General features: G+C 42.9%; 2 protein-coding genes across 2 annotated transcripts in view; one reads left to right on the top strand and one right to left on the bottom strand.

Moving 5' to 3' along the window:
- Positions 1 to 3,216: 3,216 nt before the first annotated feature.
- Positions 3,217 to 11,423, top strand: pax9 (paired box 9). Its single transcript, XM_070920052.1, has 4 exons — positions 3,217 to 3,347; positions 3,988 to 4,602; positions 6,596 to 6,735; positions 10,378 to 11,423. The coding sequence occupies exons 1-4, from the start codon at positions 3,344 to 3,346 to the stop codon at positions 10,630 to 10,632; spliced, it is 1,014 nt and encodes a 337-aa protein (XP_070776153.1). The 5' UTR covers positions 3,217 to 3,343; the 3' UTR covers positions 10,633 to 11,423.
- A 4,454-nt stretch (positions 11,424 to 15,877) lies between these two features.
- Positions 15,878 to 17,286, bottom strand: part of slc25a21 (solute carrier family 25 member 21) — an 84,351-nt gene continuing 82,942 nt past the window's right edge. Inside the window, exons 9-10 of the mRNA XM_070920594.1 lie at positions 16,500 to 16,552; positions 15,878 to 16,067 (exon numbers count right to left, since the gene is read on the bottom strand). Of these exons, the coding sequence (XP_070776695.1) occupies positions 16,006 to 16,067; positions 16,500 to 16,552 (115 nt within the window). The 3' untranslated portion in view covers positions 15,878 to 16,005. The remainder of the gene's footprint in view (positions 16,068 to 16,499; positions 16,553 to 17,286) is intronic.

Raw genomic sequence — 17,286 nt, 5'->3', positions numbered from 1 at the left:
ACACACATATATATATATATATGCATTTTAATGATGCATGCTACATGCTTCCTCCATCATCTTGAGTCAATAACAACCGTCTGTACTCGTGAACTCAATTATGACCAACGCAAACACTTTGACATGAAAGAAAGCTGCGATATAAACAGGTACGAGGTCAGCCAGTATTCAGTATACAGAAAGTCCACGACCCAGCTGGGACCAGAGCTGAGTCCGCAAAAGGTAAACAGAACAAATCTGTGAACGAGAGAGACAAATTACAGAGTTAATACTCTATAATACACCGATTATTTTATATTTAAAATAGTTGTGATTCTTGACGTAAATCATTATGTTCATCCATGTCTCGCATCTCCACGACTTTAATCAGATACAATTACATTATCTTACAAAGCAAGTTCAGCAGGTTTGTAAAATGTAATACGACTCTTTAAAGAGAAAAGAAAATATACATTTTTAGGGAGAGAAACCTGCATCCACAGAGGCTGCAGGTCACTTCGCTGCAAACAAACAGGAGGAAATGCAAGAAACTTAAGAGGATGCTGTTATTTACTAAATGCCCTTCAAGCATTAAATCATAGATTACGGGAGGGACAGTGAGACTGCGTGAGATGCGGGGATAAAGTCGGCCTGTCTCCCGCAGAGAGCTGCAGTCGAAGCTTTTGAGTTCATCGTTACACAATTTGTCTGACAAGTGATGCGTTGCCTTCACGGGCGGTACGAACAATTCAATTCGACATGGACGAGTTTGGGCGCGTGAGCTGTACAGGCATGTGACGGCCTTGCAGAGTCTGGAAATCATTATTAACAAAGGGCCTATGCGCAAATTTGACGCATAATAATAATAATAATAATAATAATAATAGTCGCTGCCGGATCTATTACAATGATTTAGTGTAATAATCTAATTATTTGAGTGACTGCGTGGGAATTGTAAAGCATGATTTCAATAACCTGCAATTATTTATTTCAAAGAGCGACTTAATGTTAATATTTCCCAGTTGTTGTTGTTGTTGTTGTGAGATGTCATTAATGAGATGAAGACGCAGCGTCCTCAGGTGGACATCTATTATATCACGGGGGGGGGGGGGGGGTCCGTTCAGCCTAAAACTGCTGAAGATGGAGCAGTTTGCGGAGACCTTTGATCCTCACCACTGACCTTTTGTTATTTCAGCCACCGGAGGAACCTCAGTGGAAACAAGTTGAGCACGTTTCCCCACAGTAAACATTATCCTTGACGCATTAGTGGCCTGGGAGCTGAGCAGGGTGGGCAGGTGGGGGCACAACATTTTAAAAATGAGACTAAGACCCCCAGTCGGTCGTGTTAAGGCAAATAACGCTCCATGTAGGCTAAACAAAAATATCTCCAGAAATGCGTTAATATGCGCCTCCTTTAAAGACGTCTACTGGCTCGTATTAGTGTTATGGCGCACGCTGGAATCTGCGCCATTTCAGAGATTTATGCCACCCTGAAAAGGTGGGAAAACTAAACAAAAAAAATGTATGTAAAGTACGTTTACTCTCCGGCATCCAGCCCAGAGAGCTGAACGTGCTGAAACAAATACTGAGGAGCACTTTGTGTACATGTTGGCCCCTCGGAGCTGCTTCGGTGTTTAACGTCAGCAGAGGGTTTCCAACAATATCTCCTAATTGCAGGAGCGCCGTTTGATGTTTACATGCACGTTGATCCCTTCAGGTTGTAGAGAGATGAAGGTCAGTCATGCGCCGTGGCCTTTTCTTAAAATATGACACGAGAAAACCCAAAGCATGTGTCAGAATGGGGAGAGAGTGGAGGTGCAAAGTTATGGCGTGTGTTTGTTTCTCGTGTCGGGAAGCAACAAATCTTTCTTATGACTTGCAAGTGGTGGGGTTTTTTTCTGTACAGCGAATGCGTGTATGCAGAGGTAGTTAAGTTAGAAATAATCCCTTTATAAAGATATTGGCGTGCACGCTTCGAGTCTTAGAGATAATTATGTAAAAGGTTAAGACATAAAAAGGTTATTTCTTTATCATATAAGAGCTCGGAATGCGTAAAAGCTTGCAGCGCGTACTTGGCAAAAAAAAGGCAACATTTTGGCCTGTCCGGTGCAAAGCACGATGCAAATCAAATGGACTGAGAGGGAGAGTGAAAATTATTAAAACAACACCTGAACGTGTAATGTTCGTTTTACACACACACACACACACACACACACACACACACACACACACACAGACACTCACACACACACACACGTCTAAATAAATCGCATAATATTTTATTTAATATTGGCACGACAGATAAATCTGGCGGAGGTTTAAATCTGACGTTTATCTTCTGCATGACCAGACAGATTCTTTACAAAAAGGTTAAACATGTTCGCTTCATTTTAAACAAAACATTCGTCCCCGTGGAGGATTTCTTTTTTTCGTTTTAACAAAAGTGTAGCGGTCGATGCTTGATGCGTAAATGGAGAGTACCAACATGGGGTGACAAATGAGGAAAAATGTGTGATAATCCTCAAAGCGCTCTGAGACACAATTCACAAACATCACGCAGCCAATTACATTACTCAAAACCAATCACTCATTTCCTCCCATTCCCTTAATGGTGCCATTTAAAAGGTGAAGATGAAGGCTGCTGTAGTGGAGCGTAAAGCCACCAAAACTCACGTTTTCCACCTTTTTGTTTTCATCATAAACTTCAACTTTTTATTTCATTTGAAATGTTTAATGTTTGTTATAAAAACAAAACTAGAAGATTAAATTAATGAAAGTTAGAATGGGTTTTAATTGCCAGAGGTTTTCATGAAAATAGAAATCTTTTTCTCAGGTGATGGTTCCTTGTGATGGTCGCCCACTGGAGCTTTTTACGCATCTTTTTATTTGGCGCCACATCTCTGTTGAAAAGTGAAGACCTGATCCAGAATCTTGATATTGTTATACTCACCCTATCTGTCTCAATAACAAACGCATTCATGGTGGTATATCCCAGCTTTCTGATGGCAGAGAGCAGGACGAGGAGGAGGACTGGGGGGGGGGGATCTCTGCGGACTTGTCATGTCAAGCTTTTGAACCAATAGCAACGCAGCTCTGAGCAATCTCGAAAGTCTATTGGAGAGTCGAGCCAATCAGCAGGGGAGAAGCGTTGGAAGTCCAGCCTCCTGATTTCAACAGATTGAAATGTAAGCCTGTCTCCGGCGCCGTCAGGAAACAGATCGAGAATTTTGTCCCTCTCGTTCCTTATCGCGCAAGAAGATTTTCTTGGACGCGGTTTTGGACGGTGGACACGCTGGACGCGGAGCAGGATCCACGCAGGAGGCACGAACCGGACACCGTATTCTTCATTTGCGGCTTTAACACGATGGGTGAGTTCAATGTTGGATCGGGGTTTTTTTTTTTCTTGTCAGGGATGCAGCGAACGGTCCAACGGCAAGGTGGGAAAAAGTAAAGCGAGATATTGTCGGTGTGTGATGTTTTGGCGGGTTAATCCAGAGGGAAGAAACCAGCAGACTGAATTCTTATGTGTCAGTTACGCATGAGCTTTTGGCATTGGCCGCTGGACACCCGTGTGAAGTTTAGCCTGCGTGCAAGACAACTAACAGCCAGCGACTGGTTGGTACTTTTCACCCAAACATTACACAAAACTCAAAGTGATCAACTGGTATTTTAGCGTGAAGACTTTTCCGGTGAAAACACTTAAAGCTTAAAAAGACGCGCCTTTGCGTAATGAAGGATTTTTAAAATACACTATTAGGACACATGAAAGTGAAGAGTATTTGTTACACGCTGCTCTTATAAATGACAAACACTTGGAATAAAAACAGTGACACTTAATATCTTTGCAATATTTGATTATAGCCTTCAATTATGTGTTTGGTAAGAAATATGAGGCCCTGTAAATATGTGGTTTAACCCGGGTTAGAGCAGTCTGTGGCCGGCCTTGGGTTGGTTATCTAATCGCTGTCTCATTGTTCTGCCCTTCTGTGTGTTTGTTTTTGACACCAGAGCCAGCCTTCGGTGAGGTGAACCAGCTCGGCGGTGTTTTCGTGAACGGCAGGCCGCTCCCCAACGCCATCCGGCTCCGGATAGTGGAGCTGGCCCAGCTCGGGATTCGACCCTGTGACATCAGCAGGCAGCTGCGCGTCTCCCACGGCTGCGTCAGCAAGATCCTGGCCCGCTACAACGAGACCGGCTCCATCCTCCCGGGGGCCATCGGAGGCAGCAAGCCGCGGGTCACCACACCCACCGTGGTCAAGCACATACGGACATACAAGCAGAGGGACCCGGGGATTTTTGCCTGGGAGATCCGGGACAGGCTACTCGCCGACGGGGTTTGCGACAAGTTCAATCTGCCCTCCGTCAGCTCCATCAGTCGGATCCTGCGCAACAAGATCGGGAATCTGTCCCAGCAGAGCCAGTACGAGTCGGGCAAGCAAGCGCCTCACCCACCGCCACAACCAACGTTACCCTACAACCACTTATACTCATACCCGACATCCAAAGTGCCCACTCCCCCTGGCATGCCCACCCTTCCCGGACACATGGCCATGCACAGGATATGGCCTTCCTCGCACTCTGTCACAGATATTCTGGGGATACGGTCTATTACAGAGCAACAAAGTAAGCATGGCTGCATGGAGGGCGGTTGCATTTGTTTATTGCAATACATTTAAACAACTTTTGAAGGGGTTTTGCGCGCAAGAGTGCGAATGTGTGTGTGTGTGTTTGTGTGTTTGAGGGAAAGTGGATTTATTTTTTTCTCTTCGAGTTACTCTAATTGTTTTTATAGGCCTCCAAAAGTAACTTTTGGGACGTTATAAACTCACAGGCCTCTACGGAGAGAGCGAGCGAGCGAGAGCTTAAATGCCATTTGACCTGCCTGCTGATATTGATTTGAAAGGGATGCAGGTTAGTCCAGAAACAGATGGTCCGGCTTGCAGTAATAATTAAGAGGCGGATGTGGAATATTAGAGGGACAGCGGAGGGAAAGGCGGTGAGATGAAGTGCATCAAAATGAGGTGTTCTGAATGTTTGCCATGACTTGGAGCCAGGCGTGTTGTGCAGGGCTGCGCATTCAGCGGGTTTAACCGCAATTCGGGGGCATAAAAAAAAAAGAGCCTGCTCACATTAAGATATGCCTTTCCGCAGCATGTGTTGATGTTTGTCGTATATGTGTCACATGCAGGTAGGCCCAGATAACTTTGGCTTGCACTCAACTGGACCACAACTGTTTTGGAAACAGTGAAACAGGATCCGGCATAAATCAGTGTTAATGGTCGGTTCGGTGTTGTGAAAGGGATTTTCTGAGAGCTTGTTTTCCAGTGGCAGGAGGGGAAGTGCTGTCAGTCCCGTTTGCGAGCAGTCTCCCTCTCTCTGTCAGGATTCATGGCTCCCATGCAGAAACACGCCCCGGCTCCTCTCCACCTTCCACCCGCCAATGCGAAAGCCCCAGACTCGGGGCAATCTAGAACCAGATAAATGTGAGGCTGACATCCGCGAGAAATCACGAGGAGGAGGATTGTGTTTTGAAAGGCCGCCTTTATAAACAATTTATGCAATATCCAAATTATTAGCAGATGTTTGTGGCAGGTTTTTGAAGGCTAAGTTTCGCACTACATTTGAGGTGAGAGCTCATCTGCACCAAAAAGATTTCAGTCAGACTATTAAAAAAATATATATTTAAAAATGGAATTTATGGAAAAGAGGCAGCTAACAGCTAAAACTGAAGACAGTATGTGCAGGTTTAATATGATGCATTATTAGTGATTTTACTCATATTTAGTATTTAATTGGACGCGCATGCGGGAACACACTGGCTTAAACATACAGGCTGCGTGGAGTTCATTCCTGTGAGGGAATCCAGTTACATGCAGCAAAAATACTGTTTCAACATGTACAAAACGCACATTTAAAAAAGCTCTGTGTCGAGTTAGAACTTTGGTGGGCTTGTTTTTTTTCTCCCAGTGCAAACGTTGGGAGCTGCGTATAATATAATATCCATCACGCAACAAAAGGAGGGAGACGGTGAAAGTAAATCTAATTTGGCCCCGACAGCATGGCTCAAATGTCCCTGACCCCCCACCAGAGAGTCGTCTCACATGTGCCCATCTTCAGCTGGGCCTCAATCTGATCCTCAATCTGATCCTCGCGAGGAAACCAAAACATTTCAGTCTAAACACACGCGAAGAAATATGACAGATCATTTCACTTTATTTTTTTTTTCGCTCAGTGGTCAATGTTTTTAGTCGAAATCCTTAACAGAAAAATTTGATTTCCTGATCATTTTTATTGATTCATGGTTGAGGAAAATATCTAAAACGTGTATTTTAAGAAGTCTCACTTGCAGAGAATTAGAAAGAAAAAAAAAACGCTCTATATCAGATTATGTACATTTTTATATTTTTGTGTAACTGATCGAGTAGTTTCTGAAAACTTCACGCACACGAAAGCCCATTGATAAATGAGCTATTTGTTTGCGTTTGCCTAACCTGGGCCTGATGGATGCACGTGAAGCTGCGGCCTGTGCGGGTCTTTTCCTATAATCTTAAAAGCCCCCCACCCCCCTCTGACTATTCTCTCTTCTCTTCTCTCTCTTTCTCTTTTGCCCCCCCAGTTAGTGACAGTCCATCCTTTCCCAGCGCCAAACTAGAAGAATGGAGCGAAATAAACAGGACTAATTTCCCACCAGCAAGCTCTGCGCTAGTCAATGGCGTGGATAAACCGCATTTAGAAGCAGAGGCAAAATACACACAGGTAAAAGAAAAAGAAAAAAAGGACACCTCTCATTTTTTCTTTGTAACCTAAAATGCAACTAAAGTGAAAAGAGGCCATCCAGATTTCCTGCCATCAGGCTATTAATCTAACTGAAGTCTTGAGTATTTCATAATATTTGAATAATTATGTGGCTTGGACATTTCCCTTTCACAGCATTAATGCGCTCCTTCTGTTGGCTAGCTGGCAATAGTGCTGTTCTTTTCTTTCTTTTTTTAAACAATATCTTATTATGTCTTTATTTTGGCTTTACAAGGTGCACTTCCTGTAGGTCCTGCTGCATGGTCAGTGATTTTATGAATCATTTGAGTGTAAATTATTTAATAATTAGCAGGTTAAAGAGTTCTGGATGGGACAGTGATTCTCTTGATCCTTGTTTTCCAGCTTGGTGTGTTGGCTTTTTTGAAATTAATTGTAGCGTGCTTGACACTCAGAGACTGGTTGGACCCATAAAGAAAGAGAAAACTAATATGTAGCCTGTTTTCGGTTTCCTGGTGAATGATTCAGGCAAAGGCCTACAGTCCTTTAATGGGCTGCTTTCAGTGATGTAGTCCATGCAAGGTTTGAGCCAAGACACTGAACTGCATAGAAGGACTGACCGCTGCAGACTTGGTCTAAAAACTACAGTGGCTGATTAATATTTCGTCGTGCAGGACTCAACTGTCGGGACACTAATTATTGCGCATGAAGTTAAACTAGATGTGAAATAGCAATATTCAAAAATAAGACAGGAGCGTGATTCATACAGTCATCGACGCCGAATTTCACACGTTCACATTAATAAAAATATCAAATATTTTCCCAATTTTAAAGGGCGAGAACTCGCCATGAGCCTAATTAAATTAGCCCAAATGTAAGACATATAGTCCCAACATCATTTTAGATTTTTATCCACGCTCTGTCTCCACTTTTCTATGCAAAACTAATTTGAGTAGTTTCTGTAAACTCTTTATTTTTTTGGTTTTCTAGAGAAGTTAACAAATGATGACACCGTGTGTGCGCGCGCCCACACGTGCTTGTTTTCTCTTATTTTGACAGGGCGTGCGATTCTCGTGACAGACAAGAAAATAAAAAAAAATAAAAAAACCAAAACAATTTCATGCCGCATAATTTATTTCGCCATTTATGACGGGGGGAGTTTTCAGGGCCGATGCTGCGAGATGAGGAGCGTTCAGATGGGACACACTGAGCCAACCAGCTATACAGAAACACAAGTGAGCCATTAAACGCAGAAAATAACAACTCTATAAATTACTGGGTTTATTGCCCGAAAAACAAAGAATGGGTGAAGCAAGTAACTGTTGCACCAAAAGGAGCGGAGGTCTGACCGTGTCTTTGTCACTCAGGCAGCCGCTGCAGCCGCTGCAGCCTGCTGAGATCTGATGTTAAATAGATCTGCGTGCGTGTTTGTGAGACAGACAGAGACAGTAAAAGAGAGAGATGTCACGCAAAACGGAGGCTGACAGTTTTCTTCTTTCTCCACGTCGTGTTTTTCACACGTTTCTCACAGCTACAGGACTAATTTTTAAAAAATATTTTCCTTAAGGTTGAACTTCAAAAGGTCATTTTATTTTTGTCAAATATGAGTCGTTCCTGTTTAAGGCCAGAGGCTGCGGTTAGAAACATGTGGCCTATAGGCGCTGTTCAGAGGGCAGATGCACCCATGGGAGTCTCAGGTTTTTCTCTGGGAGAAGAAGAAGAAGAAGAGGAAGAGGAGCATCATTAAAATAGATTTAAGGTTAAGTCACGAGCTCAGTGCGCGCGGCGGCTCGGAGACGATTCCGTCCATGTTTCGAAAAAGACTGAAACATTCAGGAAAACGTTCTTCTCTTAACGACAAATAGTTATATATAATGTAAAATATGTTTTTTTTTGTTCACGTTAGATTAACGTGCTTTCCGTTCAAATGTTTTAATGATTTATTTGAAATATAAACAATGAAATCAGAGCGTGACCAAGTGAATCCGCTTGAGTTGTAATTATTTGGATGAATGGCCTCGATGCTTTCATTATTCATTATTCTATTCTGATTTTACTTGTGCTTAATAATAAGGTTTCAAAACACCAACACAGGTATTATTATTCAAATATTTGGATTAACAAAAGAAGAGAAGATTTTTTAAATTAAGAATATTTTAAATGGAAGTTTTGTATAGGATAGTATATTTTTACAGATAAATAAATATTAAATCAAAAACATCTCTAGATTCTAAGATATACATATATATCGCATCATTTTATAGTATTTAGTAATGGGTGGTGGAAGAAGGGTGGACAAAATAACAGGGACACCTAAACAAATTATGCAATCTGATACAAGAGCACTGCCATAAATACACCCTTTGTAAACCTTTATAATGTGTTGGCTTTGTGTCACATGTCTGGTGCTGTTCTCGTAGTAGATTGTATTATACTGAAAGGGGTTTCACATACCGAGTGTGTGTATGTATTTATGTGTGCAGTATACATCATGTATGTGTATGTGTACATGTACTGTAGTTGTGTGTGTATTACGTACGGTGCTTTTCATTAGCGGAACATGTGATAATCTTTGGAAAAAATATTTAATGAGACTAATTGATTTAAATGAAAAAACCATTATTTTAAAACTCAGCTCAAAGCTTGTGCGGCCTCGGTGTCGTTGAGCCAAGTGAGGACACAGAAACACCCGCAAACACCGACAAGCACCCACCCAGACACCCACAGTCACCCGGCACAGACCCACAGACACCCACAGGCTCGTGCACACACAGTGGAAACCAGTTTTCTCTCTTAGAGTTATGATTTATAATCCACGAATGTCAGTTTAGAGTATCATTTTTCATATGTATTTTAAAAGAAATAGCCAGTGACTCTGTCAGTCAAGCAAGTCAAAGGAAACAAGTCAAAGAAACAGAGAGGATCCCAATTTAAAAAAATAATTCTCAGTAGTCGCAGACCACCCAGGAACAGAAATTCGGCCTCCCTGTTGAAATGCTTTGGTGAATTCCTCAAGTTAAGTCCTGTCGCTGTGCCAGAAAGGCAAAGCCCATTCATGCTTCGAACCCTATGCTCGCCTCATTCTCTATCATATTTCCCCTCTTCCTGCCCTTTCACTCTCAATCTCTCGTGACATCTGTTTTGTGGCGCCCCCCAACCACCCCCGTCTCCCATCGTCTGACGTGGTATATCAACGCCGCCCTGAGAAATGTCCACTTTAGGGTGGAAAACAAGTCCCATAGACAGGAGGGCAATCATGCATGTATGGTTTTAATACATGTTTAATATGTTCCAGGGGCATGAGAGCGCATAATTGATCATTCATACTTTCATCAAAATTGGGAAAATGGGTTTTTTATGTGGTGGCTGTGAAGTTAGAATTTAAGTTTCTGCTGTTTATAATTCAACCAACTTTTCCTTTCACTTTCTTCTACAGTTTGCCTCAGCTTTTTTCCATTATAGCTCAGCTGCTTGTGTGTGTCTACCTGGGTTAGGGTCACTCAAATGATGCAGCTAAAAATGGGAGTCTTGCTACTTAATCCTCTCTCAAGCGACTAGAGAGTCCAGAGTAACCATGATTTCTACACCGAGCAGGGAGCAGATTTTCACCTGCTAATATTCTCTTTTTTTTTTTTCTGTTGCCAGACGCCGAATGGATTGCCCACAGTGAACAGCTATGTCACAGCGCCCAGCATCCCTCCCTACCACCCTCCCACCCAAGCGTCACCCTACATGGGGTACAGCGCCACCACCTCGGCCTATGTGACCGGACCCACATGGCAGCCGGCCAGTGGCAGTGCTCTATCTCCCCACAGCTGTGACATCGCCAGCCCTCTGGCCTTCAAGAGCATGACAGCCAACCGTGACGCCATCCACCCGGTCACCGCCTCGGCGCTGTGAAGTCAGCTCCTACAGACTGATGGGAGAAAGAAAGGAGGGGGAGGAGGGAGTGAGAGACGGCGAGGACAGGAGACACCAAGTCTGTCCCCTGTGGCTTCATTTCATTCCCACTGCCTCCTTTCTATGAAGGACTCGGCCCCAGGACCCATATTTGTGCCGTTCTGTACGTAACTCCCCCCTCCTCCTCCTCCTCCTCCTCCTCACTGCTACACACAGTCAGACCAAAGACACACGAGGAATTAACAGTCTGTCAATTTTTACTACAAACTTGTTATCTGAAAGAACTTGCAGGACAGGTGTACTGAAGGACTGATGTATGACTGCTACTCCATCCATCAACACAATTCCTCTCAGATTCTTTACTGCACACTTCTGCAAATGTCTTTGGGCAAAATGGGGTAATGTATAACTTCATGAATAAGCAATCAAAGAAGAGGGGGGAAAAAAAACGTTGCATTAGTGTTTCAGGGTGCTTATTAATTGCTATTGTTTTTATACGCTTCTTTTGTGTTGTTGTTTATGTCTTGATAAAAAGTTAACTGTCTTATGGAGCATTGTTTTCCCCACTTCTCTAAAAATGTAGCCTATTGCAAGAGCTCCAGAGAGAAGTTTATTTATTAGATTAAAAGGTACGTTGAATGAAGTGCAATTAGCCTCACAGACAGCACGGGAATCTCCACGCACGTTCAGACAAAATTGGCATTGGTCTTATGTTGGAGGCTAGAGCATTAACAATTGACAAATGTTGCACAATGAAATTGAATGTATCTTATTAAATTGTTTGGCTGTTATTGGTCTTCATGGAGTTTGCCGGTTGTTTGGGGGAAACAGTTTTTTATTCTGAGAGCAGAAGACAGTGAGTACACCATCACAGCTTAAAAACATTCATCTTCCCCTTCTCTTTTTGTTGGTGGAGCGATGCTAAATCCAGAGTTTTGTAGCCTACTGGCCTGTTTTACATGAGCAGGAAACTGCTTTCCATAAAAAAAAAAAAAAAATGTATACGTGTGTGTGTGTGTGTGCTCATACAAGGCCTGTATTTTCTATTACCAAAGCGTCACGGCTCGCTAGGAAAGTTCATCAGCACTGCTTTGAGCACACACGCAGTGTTTGTCACCACATGAAGCAGTCCTTTTAAAATAATCTCACCTCATTACACTTAATATGGCCCTTTCTATATTCACAAACATTTACGCCTGAATATTAGCTCAATGACAAAGGAATACGTGGTTTAAAGAAATTAAATTATATACATATAAGTAGTCCTACACAGAGATATTTTGCACTATTTTCCTAAATAAATTTAGCATCTAAAGCTCATATTTTGTATTTGAAAGTGAAGTGATAGAAATACAAAATGCAGTAGCATTACAACAAAATATATATACATATTTTCTTAAGTCACTGTTTGTTCTTTTGAACTTCTGGAAACTTCAGTAAATATTTCACAAGAGAGGAGTGTAATCAACTATGTAAAAGCCCTACTATCATTTATAAATAATAATGTCATGCATTTATAATTTCAAATCGTTTTAAAATGTTCTCAGTCATAAAAGATATTTTCAGTTGGATTCAGCCGCGTGTCAGACACAGTAAATTAGGACATCACTGCTGCATTAAAGTTTGAGATCTGTGAGCCGGGGACTCCCAGACTCCCCCGGGGGGAGAGAGGTGGAGTCGGTGCGCATTCAGAGAGCCACAAATAGGCTCATTGGCCTGCGGTCTCCAAGGTCATCAGACATCTGACCCAAAAGCGAACCTTCAGCAGCCACAAAAGGGCCAAATAGGGCTCGTCAGGGCCAACTCAACATGTTCATTACAAAAGAAAAAGCACACAGACCGGCTGACAAATGACATGTTTGCAAAATGATGCAAAAATACTTTCTGAAAGTTTTGGAGGGGGGAAAAGTGTAGTGTAATAAATTATGAGCGAGTCTGGCAAGCCTCGTCTAGCTCTGCAGTGGAAACCAGAGATTTAGACAAACTGGGCGGCTGCGTGGACGTGAAGCTGCAGATTAATAACTTGATAAAATAGCTCACCTGCTCTTTTACATAGCTTTACCTGCAGCTGAGGGATCGGGCGGTGGCTGCCTAGTTAATGGCCCCATGTCTCCATCCCTGCCGTGTTACAGCATAAACAATCCCTCCATGTGACAGTGTCAACAGTCCTCCCCATGCAGGGCCTGATTTGACTTGGAAAGCACTCTTCCCCGCATCCAGTGGTCACGGACCGTTGCTCAGGGATCGTAGTGTTTCTTTGACCGTACGTGAACCACATCACAGGGACGTGATGATCACACAGTCGCTGTAACAGCCAGCCCTCACGTACCTACAGTAAATGATGGTTAACTGAGAAAAAAAAAAAAAAAAAAAAGTCGTCACATGCCTCAGCCTACAAACAAGACCAAACAACTTTTCCTTTCAACTATAGCTACACGAGCTGAGCACAGTCTTGTTAGTCTCCTCTGACTCATACAACAAAATTAAAATGTGGTCTTCTTAATTGACACCAGTATTTAAAAAAAATAGGAACAGTGTGTTTTCTAGACAGGAGGGAGAGCTTCTCGAAAGTCTTAATAATGCCTGCTGTTGTAGTCTAATGTTGGTCAGCTTCGTGCAGGAGAGGGTCTAAGAGGCGCAGTTTTAAAAATAGGGGCAGACACGTGTTTATAATTAATGATGTTGAGTCTGACTTCAGTGTCATATGGTTATCTTTACTTCTCCACATGCAATCAGAAACAAGACAGCCATTTGCAGAGTAACACAGAGCAGAGTGTGCAGCGCCGGGTGAACGCGGGGCTCCGTGCGTGTTCCTGCTTAATGAACATGTTTCAGAAGAAGCTGACAGCAGCCAGAGTGTTTGCTTAATGCCTTAAAACAGCAACGTCGAGCAGACAGGTGAGTAAAACCTCTTAAAAGGAAGAGAAAAATGGTCGGAAAATCACAACATGTCTGGTTCTGTGTCTTTGGTATGTAGGCATGTGGCTCTCGTGTTCGATCACACTGACATGAATCACTGCTTTTACGACATGCGGTGTAAATCCTGGACATTTGAAATCAATAGCCTGTTAATCAGTATGCGCGTCTGCGTCGGGGGAAGGCAGGTAAAGCCGAAAGAAGCGCGGGCTCGTCAGAGCCGCTGAAGTGAAATGTTACGGGTGGAGATGAGGGACACACGTGGACGAAGGGTGTGAAGCAAAATGAGGAGAAGGGGACTTTGCAGCTGATGATTTATGATCAGTGCGGTGAGCTGGGAATCCAGGTGAAGGGTGGCTCCGTTGCCCAGCAACCGGCAATACACGCGGTGCATGTTGCAAGCTGTCAAGTCAGGAAAAACACACGCATTCAGGACTCCATTACAGAAAAGGACAGGTTAAGCGCTTACAATTCCATCAGTCTGCAAGCCGCAGTTGTTAGTCTATCACCCCCCCCCCCCTCCCCCCCCAGGCAAAAGACCAGGAGCCGCTCCATTTTTTTGGCAGAGAGAAACTCCCACATTAATGATGACTGTCAAATGCCAACGTGGCTCAGTATAAGCTACTACCAGATGAGGTTAAGATGAGTCTCTTACAGAGCAGCCACTACCCCTAAGGCTGTGCAACAGGTGTGTGTGTGTGTGTGTGTGTGTGTTTGCATATTTGTGTAAGAGATAGACTGGCAGAGGGACAGAATGTGTGCGGTAACACCCCCCCCCCCCCACCCCACCAATTCCTGCAGCCACATTTGCATTTCTTGAGCTTGTTGTTTTAGCTTGCACTAAAGCTATGCTCAGGCACCGACCCCCCGCACCCCCCCCCCCCCACAACCAAGAGAGAAAAGACTGACTCTCGGTAGGTTCATGCAACTTCTACTGCTGACAGGTCCTCAAACAACAAAGTGATGCGGGGAAAGACGAGGAGGGTGACGATGTGGTAAACTGAAGGAAGGTGCTTATATCAAGGCCAAGCTGAAACGCTTCCAGAGAAGACAAACATGCAACAACACAAACTGTTACAGGACACACAAGTGCTTAAAACACACACACACACACACACACACACACATAGTGAGGAACCCGAGTGAAGAATTGAAGTGAAGTTTATTCCTTTTTATTTGTTACCAATACATGTAAGTAACTTTCCACAAATGCTAAAATTAAAAAAAAAAAAGTCAGATTAACACAATTTCTTTCCAATAAATGCTTGAAAAATAAAGATTTAAATCTAGTCTGATTCATATAAAAATATCAGTCAGCAAGAAGATATTCATAAAAAAAAGTTCTGCAATAGGCCTTAAAGTCAGTGTATAAGTAATTCTTATACGCAATAATTCTCCTTAAGAATCACTGGGCACTATTGCGGCAGTTTGAGATATACAATAAGGCTCAGTACTATGGGTGTGATCACAGTATATATTTGCGATCATGTATATGAAGATGTGTAAATACAAACAGTCTGTAAATGTGCGTATAGACACGTGTGCGACTTCACAAGCTGCTCCTTAATGAGCAGTTTCTATTAAGACACGAGTGATGCTCGATAGAGATGGATGATCCAGAGTCCAGCAGAGCTCTGGTCAGGCTGGTCTAAGGGAGTGAGTCTCACCTGAACTCAGTTCGTGTTTGTTCCGTCATATAACATATAATGTGCAGCTTTATAATGATGATTTATACTTGAGTGCTCTATAGTGGGTCTGGAGCTGAGATTATTTTTATTTTGGTAAGTCCTTGTGGTTGTCGAGTAAAGCCTCTATAACATTAGGTATTCAATAAAAACATTCTTGGTTATTATTCTCTAAGAGTTTAACTCAAAAACTTTATCAGAACTGTGTGGGTGTGACAGACAATACTGGCAAGCAAACAACCCCACAACTGTCGTCAGATCAGCTAAACTCCAGTTGGTGCACAGAAGTATCGCTTTCTTTTTCCAAATGAGCACCGCCCACTTCAAAGAAGAAAAATATGTAAATCTTTCATGTGAAATAACCAAAACGGTTCTAAATTTAGCAGAAACCACTGTGTTCATGTAGGAGTTCATTGAGTAAGAAGCCGAATGAGAAAATAGGTTTTCAGGGCCTTTAAAACCTACTGATCGACTGTTAAAAACCTGCTTTCTATTAGAAATGTATTTGTCACTGTTCAAATATTGCAGCTGTTTTTAATTCCTGAGAAATTGACTCAGATGAAGATGTAGTTTATCCTTAGAAAGCTGCATTCTCTGATATATTATAATGCTGATTTGGTATTTGTGCAGAGCAGTATTGTGTATTCAAGGTAAAAGGAACAAACAAAAAAACAATTTGGTCTGACGTTAATGGAGTCGGTTAACTATATTTGCAATGAGGCACAATCCATAAGGCACTCTCGTGGGTTTCCTTTCCTTGGTTTGTTTTTCGTTACCAGTTCCTCTGCAGCCACCCAGACACGTATTCATAGACCAGCAGCATCACTGCTCCACCTGTAACAGAACAGAGAGCCACAGTGAATCAAACCATAGTTCCCTTCTAGTGAATAAGCAGCGTGATCTAATAATCCAATAGAAAATTAGTGTTAGTGATCTAATCTTAGTGAATGTGATCTAAAATGCAGATGCAAAGGCTTTCCATGACAGTGGTTCTAGCTTTCATTCAAACATTACATAGATATCAGAAAAAAAAAAACATGGATTTGACATTTTTGTTATTTTGTTCACGCTACAAAACAGTAAGAATCAATACGTCTGAGAGGGAAGTAGTGCTTGTTCCCGCCTCATTATTTACCAATCTCAAAATATATAATTCAAACAAAAACTAGGTCTATTTCAAACTGAACCTTTTCCCATCTGTAGTAATAGGCAATTTGTGATTGTAAGGATCATTTTAATATCAGTATAAGAACTTTATCTTGCTACCTGGTCCGAGCCTCATTATCTTGGGCACCAACCCCTTGTATAGAGCCAAGTACCTACAGGGAAAAAATGGGATGTTAATGATGTACAAATATAAAATAACAGTTCAAATTTAAGTAAAAAGTCAAGATTTCAGTTCAAGAGACGACATTTTTTACCCGTGTGTGTACTTGCATGTGTGTATAGGCTGGAGTGTGTGGCTGTCTCTCTGCTGGCTTGCCTGTCTCTCACCCCGTCAGGTACATAGTTGGGGTCTAACAGCCAGCGGTGGCGAGGCGAGGACCTGCCCCTTAATGCATTCAAGGTGATCAGTGGCTGCCTGCCTCCGCCTCGTGCTCCCTGTCCCGCTCCCTGCCCCCGCCACTGATGGCGTTAATAAGGCTCGACCCACTTCCTCCCTGGACCTCTGTCTGATTAGATTGACCCGTGGAGCGCCGCGCGGCTCGTTAGGGGCTGCTTAACGACGTCTCCCATAGGGACCACTAATTAGCTGGGACTGTGTTGTGTTAGAGCAGGGGACTGGATGTGGCAGAGGGGGCACCCTCCATGCACCCCTGCGACGACAGCGTTTCAGTGCTGTTCCTGCAGCAGCCCCCAAGGCTCCTGCGTCCACTAACTACAAACATCTCGCTGGCCCTTGTCTAGTGGAGCTGCATGGGGGGAAAGGGGGAAGCCTAGGGCAATTGCTAACATAACATACATCTTTCCTTGAAGCTTCCATTTAGAGCTGTCATTCTCCAAGGCTTGAAAATATGTTAACATTTACTGTACAACTGACAGACTGCAGAAG

This window comes from Enoplosus armatus, chromosome 15 (assembly GCF_043641665.1).
Source record: "Enoplosus armatus isolate fEnoArm2 chromosome 15, fEnoArm2.hap1, whole genome shotgun sequence".
NCBI classification, from domain to species: Eukaryota; Metazoa; Chordata; class Actinopteri; order Centrarchiformes; family Enoplosidae; genus Enoplosus; species Enoplosus armatus.
This window is presented reverse-complemented; position numbering and strand designations above follow the sequence as displayed.

What these genes read in the sequence shown, in the direction of transcription:
- pax9 (XM_070920052.1), top strand. An exon ending in GTCTATTACAGAGCAACAAA is followed by an intron (nt 4,603 to 6,595) that starts GTAAGCATGGCT and finishes TTGCCCCCCCAG; the next exon opens with TTAGTGACAGTCCATCCTTT. An exon ending in CAGAGGCAAAATACACACAG is followed by an intron (nt 6,736 to 10,377) that starts GTAAAAGAAAAA and finishes TTCTGTTGCCAG; the next exon opens with ACGCCGAATGGATTGCCCAC.